The 14947-nt window shown below is 47.6% G+C and overlaps 2 protein-coding genes across 2 annotated transcripts in view; both read right to left on the reverse strand.

Moving 5' to 3' along the window:
• The window catches only part of GPR89A (G protein-coupled receptor 89A), a 59591-nt gene extending 58911 nt beyond the window's left edge, over positions 1-680 (reverse strand). The window contains exon 1 of the mRNA XM_019436513.2: positions 454-680. Coding sequence (XP_019292058.1) covers positions 454-495 — 42 coding nt within the window. The 5' untranslated portion in view covers positions 496-680. The remainder of the gene's footprint in view (positions 1-453) is intronic.
• A 10388-nt stretch (positions 681-11068) lies between these two features.
• GJA8 (gap junction protein alpha 8) lies at positions 11069-13815 on the reverse strand. Its single transcript, XM_019436576.2, has one exon. It carries the CDS (start codon positions 13753-13755, stop codon positions 12433-12435), a length of 1323 nt encoding a protein of 440 aa, XP_019292121.1. The 5' UTR covers positions 13756-13815; the 3' UTR covers positions 11069-12432.
• Positions 13816-14947: the final 1132 nt, after the last annotated feature.

Consider the following 14947-nt stretch of genomic DNA (forward strand, 5'->3'; position numbering starts at 1 on the left):
AGGATTTGACAACTAACCAGCAAGGTCCCCACGTGTCCCCAGAAGCCGGCTCCGATTGGCTTGCTGCGCACTCCGCGCCCGGAACCACACTCTTCCCCGAGCCATGGGTCAGCAGCGCGGTCCAGAAGCTTCGGGGCGCTTTGGGGACCGCTCCTTTCTCGCGGCACCGGCTCGGAGCACCGAAGCCGCCTAACTCCCTCCAAAAGTGGACGAGGAAGCGGGGAGATGGAGGCTGGGTGGGGGCACGGACGGCCGCAGGACGCCTCCCCACTACGAGGGCGAGGGAGCCGAACGCAGCAAATCCTACACCCTCCCCGAGCTCTGAGAACCGATGAGGCGGGCCCAGGCCGCGGAAGAGGAGAGCGAGACCCCGGGCCAAGTCGGCATCACCGAAGCCCCGAGAAGATTCGCAAAAGAGGCTCGAGGGTCCCGGGGCGGGAGGCAGTAGCTCACCTGGGAGGTAATCATGATACTGGAGTCGATCAGGAAACTCATGGCGAAGTGTAGGGAGGCCTAGTGCCCCCGATTCCCCCTCCCCGTGTCCGCAGCGAGCTTGGGCCACTGGCCCTCTCACACAGGCGGCCTTCGCCCCGGGTCCACCCGCGGGACCGCAGCTCGCCAGCCCGACGCCATCAAGCTGCGCCCCAGTCAGCCAATCCGTGGCTCTATCCAGGGCTTCCCGCCCCGGGCCGAGGGTGGGCGGGGCGAACGCGAGGCGCTTGGAAGCCAAGGGGGCGGGGCCAGGGAGGGGCCGTTCTGGGGGCGGGGCTTAATAGAGAGGGCCTGTTTAAAAGGAGCGAAATAGAATTAGGAAGTCTGAAAATCCACAAGCTGATGTATTGCAAGGTAGCATTTAATTTGTGAGGCTGAAGATGGGGGCGGGGGAGGGGGGGCCTGAGCTAACATCTTTTTTTAAGTGGTAATTCCATTTTCTAATGGTCATGGCTAATAAGATGAAGTTAATGATTATAATGAGTTAGGTGATAATTCAGGCATCGTGTTTTAGATGTTACAACTTATACTTGGCTATACAAACAACTGCATCATTACAAGTGAGGAAGAGTGGAAAGGCAGATGATATTTTTAGCATATATAACTAGCCAAGTAATTTCTGATGTAATAACAAAAAAAAAGCACACCGTGTATAACAAGAGAGTGATAATCTCATTGTACTTGGTACCCATCAGCCCACACATTGAGTACTGCGCTCTTTGTACCACTCTTTAAGTGGAACAGAAATGAATCGGAGCATGCTCAGAGGTGAGCCTGATGGAAGGAACTGAAGTAAGGAGACTCAGGAACATGATAGCTGTCTTCTTGTGAAAAGAATGGGTAGAATTGATATGGCCCCTGGAGATAGATGTAAGACAAAGGACTGGAAGTTAAATGAAGCTTGATTTAATTCAAAACAAGGAATAATTCTTTAAGGGTCTGAAGATGAGTTATTTCGGGAAATGGCTTGAAGTTGCTCAACTATAGACTGAATCACTGCTTCATCCATCCAATACTCATTTCATGAAGGCCTCACTGCCGTGAGGCTTATCCTATCCCACTAGGGCTCTAGCTAGTTCTCGTAGTTCTTGTAGTGTCCTAGCACTAGAAGCGGGCTCCAGCTGATGGCAATGGCCCGGTGTGGGAAGAGCTACAGTCAATACCCTGAAGCAGTCTTGAGTACACCTGGCATTGAGGACTTCAGCGTTTAGAGTACTGTAATCTGAGTAGATGAGACTCACACATTTATTACACATAGGGGAAGGTGTCTCTCTTTCTTGGAGTTGAACTCTGCCTTTCTAAGCAGCCCAAACTACCTGTCAAATGTCCAATCCCTTATCCAGAAGGCTAGGGAACAGTGGGAGTAGCCCTACTATGGGAGAGTCAAACCAGATACCTTTGTGTCCTTGGCTACAGCTCTCAGGGATGCAGGTAGATACCAGCACAGAGGCTACTGTGTAGGCATTTACCTTACACGTGATAAATTGGAATCTCACCTAACCGAGATTCAAGGCAGTGTAATAGTGCAGAATTCTGGGAGAGTATATTAAGGCAAACAGTTTACCTTGGTGGCTTACTGGGATGTATGGTGGGGATCAGGGTCTCAGTGAACTTGGCATAGCAGAGAAAGGTATGTAGTCCCACTGGCCCCAGCCCTGTGCAAAGCTTTGTATGGCACCATTCAGGATTTTCTCCCTTGTAATACCGGTTTCCAGGTCAAGGACGGGCCTGGGTGACCCAGAGAACTACTACCCCTTGCTTTTGATTGCAGAATGTCTCCAGAAACCTTCATACTAGATTAATATCCACTTGACTCACCTCTCAAAGCATTGGGAGGGATGGGTGAAACTGAGAGGCATGAGTTTTTGCTTTCTTGTCCTCACCTTAGCTTCTCTTTCCCATTAGAGCTATTACCAATCCCCATGACCAACAGTGACCTCTGAGAGGGAGGGAGAGCTCTCCTCTCAACCCCTCAAGACCAAGTGCACAAACCCTTCCCTTCTATGTATCTCAGTGGAGTCTAAGGTACAGCATTTAACAATAAAACTATGCTAGTCATATGTCACAAGATGATGACCATAATTACATCACATAGAATAACATTTATCATGGTGATAATAACCAATACTTACCAAGTGTTTACTATGTGCCAGATACTATTCTTAGATCTGATAATAACTCATTCACTCCCTGACTTACTCCTGACTTGCCTCTATATGGCAGACACCATTGTTCTGTTTCTTTGGAAGCATGTTGAGCACATTGGCACTTATTGGATACCAGGCCTAAGAGAGTGAGGCTCAGGCAGAGAAAGGAGTTCCTTTTTCTTTCTATTCCAAGCAAGAATCTTTCTCTTTTCAGCATTTGACATTGAAATATCCATTTTCTTCACAGGAAGCCTCACCTCCTATGGACAGGGTGGGATCCTACCCTATGTCCACAACTGGACAAGAATGTGGAAACGTAACTATTCATTAGCAGTACACAAACAACAGCAGGAATTGTTTTCTTATACTTCTAAATTTGTAGGATTATGTCTTTATTCTTGCAAATCAAAATTTGTCTAGATTTTTTTCCCCCTGGTACATGATGAATTCCTTTCAACTTGTGTTTTCAGGTCTTTTATCAGCTTATTAAGGAAGTTTCCTCCCATCTTTGATGCTTATGGTTCTCTTGTCCTGACTCTCCTTCAGGAGGATGCATATTTATGTGTTGGATTTCTATTGCCTTCTCTCCATATCTATTATCTCCTCTGTGATAATTTTCATGCCTTTGTTCCTTCTCTTGGCATTCTGGGAGAATTCCTGATATCGATTCTTTACAATACTGATTTGGCTTTATGTGTTGCTACTTCTGTTCTTTATTCTTAAATCCTGTTGTGGCTTTGCTTACTGACCGACAGCTCCTTTTCCAATTCAATGTACTATCTTACTATCTTCTGTTTCATCTCTTGCTTTACAGAGCCCATGTTTTCTTTAATTTTTTTTGAGAGCACAAAACAAATTTTAAGCTTACTTTTATTTTTTAAGTAAATTGAAATTACACTATTCTTTTACTCTTGGTGTCCACTGTTGGTTTTCTTCTTGTGTCTCTGAGACCTTTCATAGACTCCAGGTGGTTAGCCATCTCTTTATTGTTATTTTCCTTGTCTCTTACTCATCTGTAAAGATGAGAGTCCCATCTGGCCCAGTATACACGTAGAACTTAACTAGACACAGTAATTAGCTCAAAGGATTTTTAAAAAGTCAAGAAGAAGGGTCTTTGACTACTGGATAAGTATCTAAAAAATATTTAAAGGGGGGCTCCTGGGTGGCTCAGTAGGTGGGGCATCCGACTTCGGCTCAGGTTATGATCTCACAGTTTGTGAGTTCACGCCCCACGTTGGGCTCTGTGCTGACAGCTCAGAGCCTGGAGCCTGCTTCAGATTCTGTGTCTCCCTCTCTCTATCCCCCTCCCCTGCTCATGCTCTGTCTCTATCTCTCTCTCAAAAATAAATAAACATTAAAAAATTTTTTAAAAATATTTAAAGGAAAGGCAATTAGTTGGTAATGAAAAAAAGATACAAAGTTGTCCTAGAAATTACAGCTTCAGTCTGATACAATCATGAAAAAAGATATTGGAGAAAGTTGAAGTTCTGATCTGAGAGACATTAGAGATGTCCATATTTATCATAATCCCATAAGTAAATCCCTTGTCATTGTGTCTGCCTTCAAGACATGATTGAGGATTTTTGGGTCACATTATATTCTTTTGGTTCGGCTCACTTATATTTATTTGATCTCATCCATTTTCTGGAGGTTTTATTAGTCTAACTCAATTCTGGAGATGCTTTGTCCTTTCTTCTATCTATATAGGTCCAGCCATATAGGTTCTTTCTTCCAGCTATATAGGTCATCTATAAAGATGATAACTATAGTAAGTGAGAAAGATAGAAAAATGTCCCTGGAAAACCTGGATGAATTAGAAAAACTGAACAGTGTTCAGGAAAGCTGAGCATTAGAGAGCGGAAAAGCCCCTCAAAACTCTGTCCTAGCCAAAGGAGTCATGACCAGACACTATCATTGGCTAAGGGCTTCCCTCATGGTGCAATCCGGAATTAGCATTTTTGTTACCGACTATTCAAATCCTGCCTACTTCCAAGAGCATTTGGAGCAGATTAAACCACATATCATATGTACAATGAAAGCATTAAAACAAAGGAAAAGGAACCACACTTGATGTCTTTACCTCAAATCTTGCTCCTCTCTAGTTCATTCTTTCCACAGGAGTTGGAACAGTCTGAGGGAAAGTGACCAATAAAAATATGGTGGAAGTAATGGAATGTGACTTCTAAGGTTAGGTCATAAAAGACATGGAAATGTTTGCCTTGATCTCTTGGTTCACTTGCCCAAGGGGAAATCAGCCACCAACTCACAAGACCCTCAAGTAGACCCAAGAGCAACCAACCTGCCAGCACTAACTTGCTAGTCATGTAATCATGTGAGTGAGTGGGTCTGACCACCCCAACCGCAGGCCCCATCAAATTCTGACTGCAACATCATGAGAGACCCCAAGCTGCTCCAGAATTCCTGACCTGCAGAAACTGTGAGAGATGATAGATGGTCATCGTTGTTATAAGGCACTAAGTTCTGGCAAGATTTGTCACTCAGCAACAGATAACTGATACATAAATCATCACAGGTGACATTTTTACTAAATATGTGCATGGCATAGCCTGGAGTTCTATCCTTGTAGCCTTTGATTTTCATTTCTTTACCACTCACTGTTCAACTGATAAGCCAAAGCAACAGATTTTAGATTTTTGTTATAACTGCATCTAACCTCAGTTTCTATAAATATACAAGGTATTGCTAGATCCTATATGAGATAAATCTTGAGCTATCAGAGGACTAACACAATAAAGTTTATTTTTATTTAACTCAAAGTTCAAAAGTCCAAATAGAAACTGGTAGGGATGGGAGGCCCTCTGATCTACAATCATTCAAAGACTCTGACTGCCATCTTCAACATAAGGCTTCCAAGTTTGCTCTGGGTGATGATATCCAGCAATTCATATGAAAATCTCCGCCACCACCCTCCTTCCTTTATTTATGATACAGCAAGCCTGCCTGCCTTCAAGCCTAGAACTCCTGGAACCTTTAGGGAATCTTTCTCAGATACACTCCTATGTAGTGTCAGCTTCCAGTACATCCCTTTGGTGATGGGAGCATTTGCCAATTATTTCCTTCCCGCCTCGGGAGATGTCTCAGTCCTCATTCATGCGTTCACCAAACATTACTATGTTCTAGGCCCCGCGCTAAGTACTGAATATTCAGAGATCTATAGGATGAAATCTCTATCCTAAAGTTGCTTGCAGTCAGAAGAGAGAAAAGCAAGAGAGAAAACAACTTGATAAATGCTATGGTAGAAGTGCACACAGGTATCAAGGGATCACAGACAAGGGAGCAACTAACACTGTTTTGGGAAGTTTGTGGAAATTTGATAAAGAAGGAGACAACTGAGCTGAATGTTGAAGGGTGAGAAGGAGCTGACCATGGAGAAAAAGGTAGGCCAGGACAGAGTCCTGAAACATCACGGAATTCATTCGTCACCATGGGCTAGGCCTGTCTATACTGGGAACTGGCCAATGGTCCCAGAAGGCTCGGACACATACACATGGGTGGGTGTGGGAGATGAGGCTACCAAGGTGGTATTGACTGCAAACAATAGAGATAATTTTGGCCATGTTAAATGAAACAAACAAACAAAACTCTGGGGTAGTTCTGCAAACTAAAGGAAGGCGAACGAACAGGATCTGGAAAAAGTGGAACCAAGCATGGTCCAGAAATCTAGGTAATTAGGAACTCACTGTGAGTCTGTTCAGCGGCTTTTGTCACGATGAATGAAGTCCAACCAGGTTGCATTTCTCTGTTACTCCACTCAACATCTGCATTCCAGGGAGGGAAGGTTGGCCCATTTGGATCAAAAAAACCCTGACCCTTGACCAGGGGAAGTCAGATAGGCATTACTTAGAGTTCTACCAAGTTCCTCCAACTGAGGAAGTTATTATAGGAGAAGGAAGAATAGATTTGGGCAGGTAAGAACAGATGTCTTATCTGGGTGGGTTGAGGTCACTTATGAAGGCTTTGTAAGCTGCTTTGAGGAACGTAGAATTTATTGGGTATGTAATGAAGAATGGGAGGATTTTAGCAGAGAAGTGACATGGTAAATCCCAGGCAGAATCTTTTGGCCAATTTAAGTTATCTATTTTTATCTGTAATGAGTAACCTTAACTCTTCCCACAGTTCTCAGAGACACAGAAGAGTGTCTTTTGCCTCTTCCCATAAGGCCAAACAAGTATACTTTTTGATTTTTCCTGACATTTGTGTAGAGAAAGAGAAGGAACAAAGTGACCAAATCTTAACGGAAAAGGAGAGTTTTCATGTTCTTTCTGAATCAGAGTCTCCTCCATTCTACTCAGTAGTGAGCTAGAACTAACTACGTATACTGGCCCAAAAGAATCATTTGCTAAATTTCCTGGACTTTTGTAAGCCAGTTGCTAGATACAGTCATTATTAACAATTAAACTACATAAACTTAAAGAAAATGTGAGACACAAGGGAATAAATAGTCAAAGCTCATCGCTTCTTAATTATTTGACTATTAGCTACGCTAACAGGGTTATTGGTATCTATTATAAGGTGGAAATCTTTTATAATGTTGTGCAACTATACATCTTTCCCCAGCTCTGTTTTCAGTGACATTTTGTTGGAAGCCTGAAATTAGTGGGGAATGGTTGGAGAATTTACACAGAGGAAATTGGCAAATGCTATAAACCAGGGCTTCTTCACCCTGCAGAGAGTGGTTTGTGAAGTGTTTACCAGAATACAACTGCCCCCTCCCAAAACCCCAGTCCTCTTCTTCCCCAACCCCTCAATTCCAAAGAAAGGTAACCACGAACTGGGGCAGTCTCTTCACAGTATAGCTTGGTTGACAAGTCAAAAGAAAAAAAAACAAAGATGGCGAAAAGTCAAGTTAGTTTTATTTGTTTTGTAACAGTCTAACATGTGACTATTAGCTCTAACATAAGGATGTGGAGGGTCGGAGAATTCAGGACCCAATCCCAAGAATGCCTTTCTCCCTTGCCGGAGATGTCCCCCAGGAAATTTGTTAGGAATATGCTCCTTAGCTGAGTCTTTACTAACCCTGTTTCCTAGGTGGAACGTTTTGCAGAAAAAGGCAATGGAGCCATCAATTTTTCCTTCCAGGAAACTTCATGTGATTCTTCCAGAATTCTTTGTCTGCCCTAGAGAAAGAGCTTCCAGAAGGAAGTGGGGCTAGAGCTAACAGTATGTCCCACTGCTGCCTTGGTGGTCGACTTTGGGAGCTGCAGTGTCTAGGGCAGTGGAGACTGACTTGTCTTCATTAAAGTCTTCTTTTGTCTAACTGCTGAACCTCGAGTTTCGTTTCCTTTTTCTCCTCCCTTCCCGGTTACATATTTAGTTATAGTACAATGATTACAAGAAGGGAAAGTCTCCCTATTTCAGTATCACTTCTAGGCACACACTGACTTTGTTTTACAGATTGGATTTACGCTTACAGGAGTTTTCCATCCAACCAGGCAAACCCTTTTGCATCTAAATGTTGCTAACTTGGGTTGTGTGGTCATTTGCACACAGTATGCATCGAGGAATAATTCGGGGTGGGGGGGAGGGGAGGAGTGGGGTGGGCTATGCTGTGTGGGTGGTAGCTTCTTTTTCACCCTGAGCATGACTTAACCACCCTCCCTAGGAGCTCATGGAGAGCAGCTGCCCACACTAGCCTTGCCCCAGGCCTTCCACATGGCTTAAACTGCAGAGTTCCTGCACATAGCTCCGCCAGTATCCAGGGGCTCTCTTCTGCTATGAGTCAGAGACTCCGGTCTCAGGGGCTGGCACATCTCTACACATGAGCCCTGGGAAGCTGACCACCTCCTGTAGCACCACCTTGAGCATTGAATTCTCGCGCGATTAAAAACGTGCTCTTTTCACAGTGTAATTCTTAGGAATTCAGGACGACAGAAACATTGCCCATCCCCTCCCCACCCCCCCCCCCCCATTTACTTCCTTCACTTTACTTATTAGCTGACTTTTTGTCGGGATCTTAGTCAACAATCTATGCCGGATTTGAAAGTGGTGACTGTCCTTGCTTCACTATGCATTTTACAATAAGGACTTCTGACAAATTTGAACAAGGCCGTCTTCCCTTTCCTTGATTTCCAAATTAGTGAATTTAAAAAAAAACACCCACGTATTTCTTCTAGTATGCTCATGGTGTTTTCTGGGTATCAATTCACTTGTTCTATCTTGTGAAGGAGGGGTAAAATTTGTTACCCCCCCCCCCCCCAGTTGACTGAGGGAAAATCGTCATATGGAGCAGGTAAGTGACATCTTGGGGTCCTGGGGCAGCCAACACTTCTGACTTGACCTTCATTGTTCTTTGTGGGTAAATCTTATCCCCAGGTCACAGTGACCCTCAGGAATATTTGTCTGATTCTGTGTGGGAGATGTCACCTGTGTGGCAAGTTGCAGTGTCACCGTGAAAAGCAGATAGGCCTTTTTATGATGCCCCAAATGCTAGGCCTAGGGATTACAGAGCCAGGTTTGAAATTTCCGAACTGAACTTTGAGTTGCTCTGTCCCTCCCTGTCACAGATCTCCCCTGATGGAGGAGGTGTTATAGCTGCTGTTAAGTGATTGGCCCTTTTCCTCTGGAGCAGGCTGTACTTTGGATATCCAGCTGTTCACTGATTCTTTTTATCAGTAGGTCTACATGCCCTAAGGATTTTAGTCTAACAAGGGAAGGACCCAGAGTAGGATTTAAAGCTGGACATACTGGAGCCCAGGGGGGGATTATAATCCTGAGTCGGTCATAATTATTTGCCTCCAGATACTGAGGGATCCAGCTGTACAACGTTAAGGGCCTCCACGGACACAGAGCTGCCTGCAAATGGAACCTGGGACCTCTTCCAGAGGATGAAAATAATTGCCAATCTGTCCCCAGTCATTTCTCAAGGTCAAAGAGCCTCAGGTTCCTACTAAACATATGGGGGTCCAGATTCTGTTTTGAGCCTTCTCTGAGAAAACTGATCTCCAGAGTGTCTATTCCACATTGGAAAAACTCTCACTAGGTAAATGCAAAGCAGGTTGGGGGGGGGGATGGAAACCACCCATCTCCCTTCCCAGTCTCCCTGCTGCTAGAGGAATCTTTCAGGGAGTGGTGACACTGGGCGGGGTGGGGGGGGGGGGCGCTCCAGGCTTGGTGGCCAACTCGTTAATCCTTAACGATACCCCTGGAGGTAGGTTGGTGGCAAATACCATCTCTAGTTTGTAGACAGAAAACCAAGAGACACAGAGGTTAAGGGATGACAACAGCACAGCTACTAAATGGCAGAAATAGAAAAAAAAAAAAAAATCCTGGTCCCTTGATGTCTGTGTCTATTTCTGCCCCCAAATAGTCTTCCTCTTTTATCGGGGAGACTAAGAGGGAAAATGGCAACTTCCCTGGTGGCGGGGTCGGTACAGACAGTGAGGCAGGATCCTGCTTCATCCCGGGAAATGTACTCACTCGCAGGCTCAGGCCAAGACAAGGAGGCCTGCAGCCTTCACCCCTGCACCAGCAGTTTTCACTTAGAGCAGGGTGAATTCTCTTTTTCGGATGAGGTCCTTGTGGAGATAGACACTCCGTTCTGGTGATGATCAAGCTGTTCTTAGGCTCTGAGTTCATATCTTCTTAAAATGAGTGTGCAGGAGCAAAACTGTAGGAGCAATGGTGCAGCCATTGGGGTGAGCGCAGTGGTGCAGTGTCTGTTCCCAGGGCCCGGGGCATGTGACTTGTCTCACCTTAGGGAAGTTCTGGGTGGAGCGGTGTTGATTGCCAGGGGAAGAGTCAAGCAGTAGCCAGAAAGTCACATGTCTCCGAGATAAATACACCTCTTCTATTCAACTATCCACTGCCTGATACATTCTTTCACTGAAAGTTTGTCACTGTGGATTAACCTAGGTAAAATATATTTTAAGCTGTCTCTTTGAAAATGTAAAAGTTCCCCGGAATATTTATCAAACAACCATACCTTAGAACGAATTTAATTTCCAGACCACTTTGTTTTAGAATGGGACACCACGGAATGGGAGGGGAGGAATAGTTTGGGAGGAGGCTCTCTCTGCTCTGGAAAAGTGTATCTAGAAGGAATATCTTAAAAGGAAGGGGATAATCAGAGGGGCAGCAAAAGGGAATTCCTTACTCCAGGATGGGGCTGGCTGGGGGAAGACAGAATTAAGGCAGTTTTCTGGGTACTTCTTTCGGGTTCCCTGGTGGTCCCATGTCCAGATCTCTGCCGTGTCATTTTGGTTTCTATCCCTCGAAGCATAGCTTTGGTTCAGATAAACCATTCTGGTTATCACTGTGTCCCTCAGCTCTGGGAATTGATTGGCTCTAGGTGAAATTGCTTCCTGTGGGAAATATGTACTTGTACTTGAGGGTTTCCCCAAACTGGACTGCATGTTTGAGGAGTGTTGGTTGTAAGGGTCAAGGGTAGGAGAACTTTGAGATTCTTCTTGTTCCCTTTACGCCTCTGTGTCCCTTCTAGGGAGGAGGCCTGGCCTGGGACCAGACTTTGAGATTCTGGCTGTTTGAGCTCCCACTTGGTAAGAGGCTCTCCCTAGTACCACCGTGATGGTCCTCCTTGTGCACATCTTATGTCTGGGCAAGGCCTGAGAGCTGACTCTCCTCAAGACGGGCCAGCAGACAGTTTATCTGCTGGCTCAGAACTGGGCTTACCTCCAGCCCCTGATAGGAAGGAGGCGTGGCTCTCAGGGTGAGCACTGATATTGGCAGAGGAGAGGAAAGAAGGGCACGTTCTTTCTTCAGGGAAGAAGACTGCGACCAGACCTCCAGGCCTTTTCAGCTCAGGGAGAGGGTCTGGGGCCTTGCTCTCTTTCCCTGATGGTGCCCCGGACAGAATTCCCACCAATTCAAGGGGTATAATCGCATCAGAAACCAGGGGCTACGGTGACCTGAGAGAGAGGTCAGTGAGAATACTGGGTATCTCCTGGGCTGATGACTTTACCCGGACACTCCAAATCGGTGAAATGAGATTTGGGCGCCCTAGACACAAGTTGAGACCATAAGTAACATGACCAATTCCATGGGAAAGCCGGGCTCACTAGTGTAGGCTCACCTTGCACATTGGTGCCCCATAGGTTAAATCTGGCTGGCACACATTTTGCTTGGCCCACATGGCATGTTTAAATTTTAGCTGGCAATATTAAAGAGGTTGGACATTTCACCGAGAAGTTTGGGCTTCTGGTTTCTGTGGAAAACTCTGAAATTTCTGTGGTAACACTGCCCGGTAATCAGTGCCTGGCACTGAGCGACAGCTGCCCTCTGCCCTCCCCCGCCAATCTTCACACCCCTAGACGTCCCATGGCATTAGAACAGGCCCACCCCACCGATTTAAAGCACCTGCCTGCATCCTGTAGGCATGTGAGTTTGGGCCCCCTGATACTTGGTCACACGGCGTCTGCTAGGGAAGTGCTGGGGTGATAAAGTCTGGCTGAGCCAGCGGGCTTGAGTCATGGCTGGTAAACAGCTGTGAGGCAACCACAGTTCTGATCGGAAGGATTCCGATGGAGAAACAGGGGCGAAAGCAGAGTTCCCCACTGCAGCTGGGGTAGAGGGGCAGGGCAGTCATTTGAGACTAGGAACTTTGAGGGGACAGTGGGTTTATCTTGGTGGCCCTTTTATATGGGAAAGCTGGTTTCCTAGTTGAACAGCAAAGTACCGTATCCCTGCAGTACCTGTCCAACCAGGGGTGGGTGGGAGGGGAGGGACAGAAGACTCCAATCATGGTGGCATCCTTTACGTTTCATCTTGCCCTAGGTCAGCTCAGGGGTTTTCTTCTCTCTCTTTCTTCGGCAACACTTCACACGGTTAGATCGTCGGACCTGGCGCGGCTGCTGGTCTTGCTCAGCCTGCTCAGGGGTCTGGTGTCATCCCTGCTCAGGTCGGGACACAGTGAAGGCGACTTCTCCACGGGCAGCCCTTGCTTGGCTACCTTCTCAGCCTGCAGCTCGTCCTTCTCACCCTCCTTCCCGACCTCGGGAGTCTCCACTTTCTCCCCCTCCAGCACTGCCAGGGTCTCCTGCCCTTCCGTGCTCACTCTCTCGGCTTCCTGCCTCTTGTTTCCCACCTCCGGTTCCGCCCCCTCCTCCACGGGCTGCTCTCCCCCCTCTCCCTCCTGGGCTCCCACCTGAGCGTAGGAAGGCAGTGTCTCTTGGTAAGCCCGGGACAGGTCCCCCAGGGGCCCGGGACCCATCTTCTCCTCGAACTGCGCGAAAGGCTTGGCAGAGAGGGGGCTGGTCTCCACCATCCCGACCTCGGTCAGAGGGAAATAGTGGGACACGATTTTCTCTTCTTCCAGCAGCTGGTAGCCCTTGGCTTTCTGGATGGAGGAGACGGCGATGGAGTGCAGGGACTTCTCGGGGATCTCCCCCAGGGGCTGCTCCACGGGCCTCTTGAAGGCCGACCGGATTCTCTTCAGGCCCAGGTGGCTCATCTCCAGAATGTTGAGGAAGAGGGACACGGAGGCCACAGACAGCATGAACAGGATGAAGATGGTCTTCTCCGTGGGCCGCGACACGAAGCAGTCCACCACGTTGGGGCAGGGCCACCTGCTGCAGCGGTAGAGGGGCAGGATCCGGAACCCGTAGAGGAAGTAGTGGCCCACGACGAAGCCCACCTCGAAGAGGGTCTTGAAGATGATGTGGCAGATGTAGGTCCTCAGCAGGGTCCCCTCCAGCCGGAACTTCTTGGTGCCTTTGCTGCTGTTGCTGCCCTTCTTGACGCTGCCCTGGTCGGCGGCTAGGGGCGCCCTGTCGCCGCCCTCGGCCGCCCCCTGCTGGCACAGCTCGTCGGCCTCGCGCTCCTTGCGCTTCTCCTGCATGCGCACGTGGTGCACGGCGTGGCCCACGTACACGAGCGACGGCGTGGACACGAAGATGATCTGCAGCACCCACAGGCGGATGTGCGAGATGGGGAAGGCCTCGTCGTAGCACACGTTCTCGCAGCCTGGCTGCTGGGTGTTGCACACGAAGTCGGACTGCTCGTCCCCCCACACGAACTCGGCCGCCGTGCCCAGGATGAGGATCCGGAAGATGAAGAGCACCGTGAGCCAGACCCTGCCGATGACCGTGGAGTGCTCGTTCACCTCCTCCAAGATGTTCCCCAGGAAACTCCAGTCGCCCATGTCTCACCCACCTGGAGGAGGCAGAAGGCAAGAGCTGAGCGGCCGCGGGGCACCCCCGAGCGAGGCTGTCTGTGCCAACCCTCGGGGTCCCTCTCCTTTCTGAGTTAACTGCCACAGTCCGCGCGTGAGCGGCGCCCATGCAGCGCTCTTAGCGCAGACGGTGAGGCCGGGGGGGGGGGGGGGGGTGGTGGGGGAAGGGGGGAAGCGGCCTGAAGGATCGGCTTCCACTAGCTTCCTCATCTGTAAAATGGGTTGAACGCTAACACCTGTTCTCAGTCACTGTGCAAGCAAGCGGTGGTCTGCAAGGGTACGGGAGGCAATAGGTATGGAATTCCTCGAGTTCCACCCCAAATAAGGGTTTGCGGTTGACCATAGATAGAAACCCCATGGTTTCATGGATTTAAATCGAGACCACAAGCTTGAACTAAGCCTCAAGACGCATAACCCTTAAAGAATACCCCACCCCACGGGGGTGCGGGCCCCCAACACAATTCTAGGGTGTGTGAGATGGTCTGTAGCCACCTTACTTTTCACCGTGTGGGGATGTGTAATGATCGGGCGTTTGAAGTGGAAGGAAAGGAACACTTTTTGAACGTCTCCTTTGCGGCAGACTTTTGACATTACATTATTCCATTTAATTTGATTATGCTGGACTCTAATCTCCACGAGGATAAGGACCACGCCTGTTTTATTTACTGCTACGTGCTCAGTGCCTGCCACGGGGCCCAGCACGTAGTGAAAACTCAAAAGGTATTTAACCCGTCTGGTTTGATGAGAAAACAGAAGATCAGAGAGGTTAAATAAACTAAGATCAGACAGCTAAGTAGCAGGAGTTTTGTCCTCCTGGTCCCAAAGCCTGACTTCTTTCCACCACTCTGTGGAGATAACATTGCTTTCGATCAAAACTACGCAACTCCTGTACTCACAATTTATGTTTCTTCTGTCTCTGGGTTGAGATTTGGAAACCATTCTTAATAGCTTCACAAATTGAGAGCAATATTTTTTTATATTATTGGTATAACCCTTTTACATCCAAAGGATGGGCAGAGGGCTTCAGGGAGGAATCATGTTACGGGGTGAGGAAGGTCCACGGAGACACTTTTAGTGTCCCACTGAGTAAAAAAGGTTTTAGGGTCTGTACCATGTGGCTATTTTAATACAACTAAAAATTTGTTGGAAAAAAATGCCATTA

The sequence above is a fragment of the Panthera pardus genome, unplaced genomic scaffold, assembly GCF_024362965.1.
Source record: "Panthera pardus isolate Hobbes unplaced genomic scaffold, ASM2436296v1 HiC_scaffold_11, whole genome shotgun sequence".
Classification (NCBI taxonomy): Eukaryota; Metazoa; Chordata; class Mammalia; order Carnivora; family Felidae; genus Panthera; species Panthera pardus.

Coding starts and splice junctions, on each gene's coding strand:
- GJA8 (XM_019436576.2), bottom strand. CDS start 13,755: ATGGGCGACTGGAGTTTCCTGGGGAACATCTTGGAGGAGGTGAACGAG.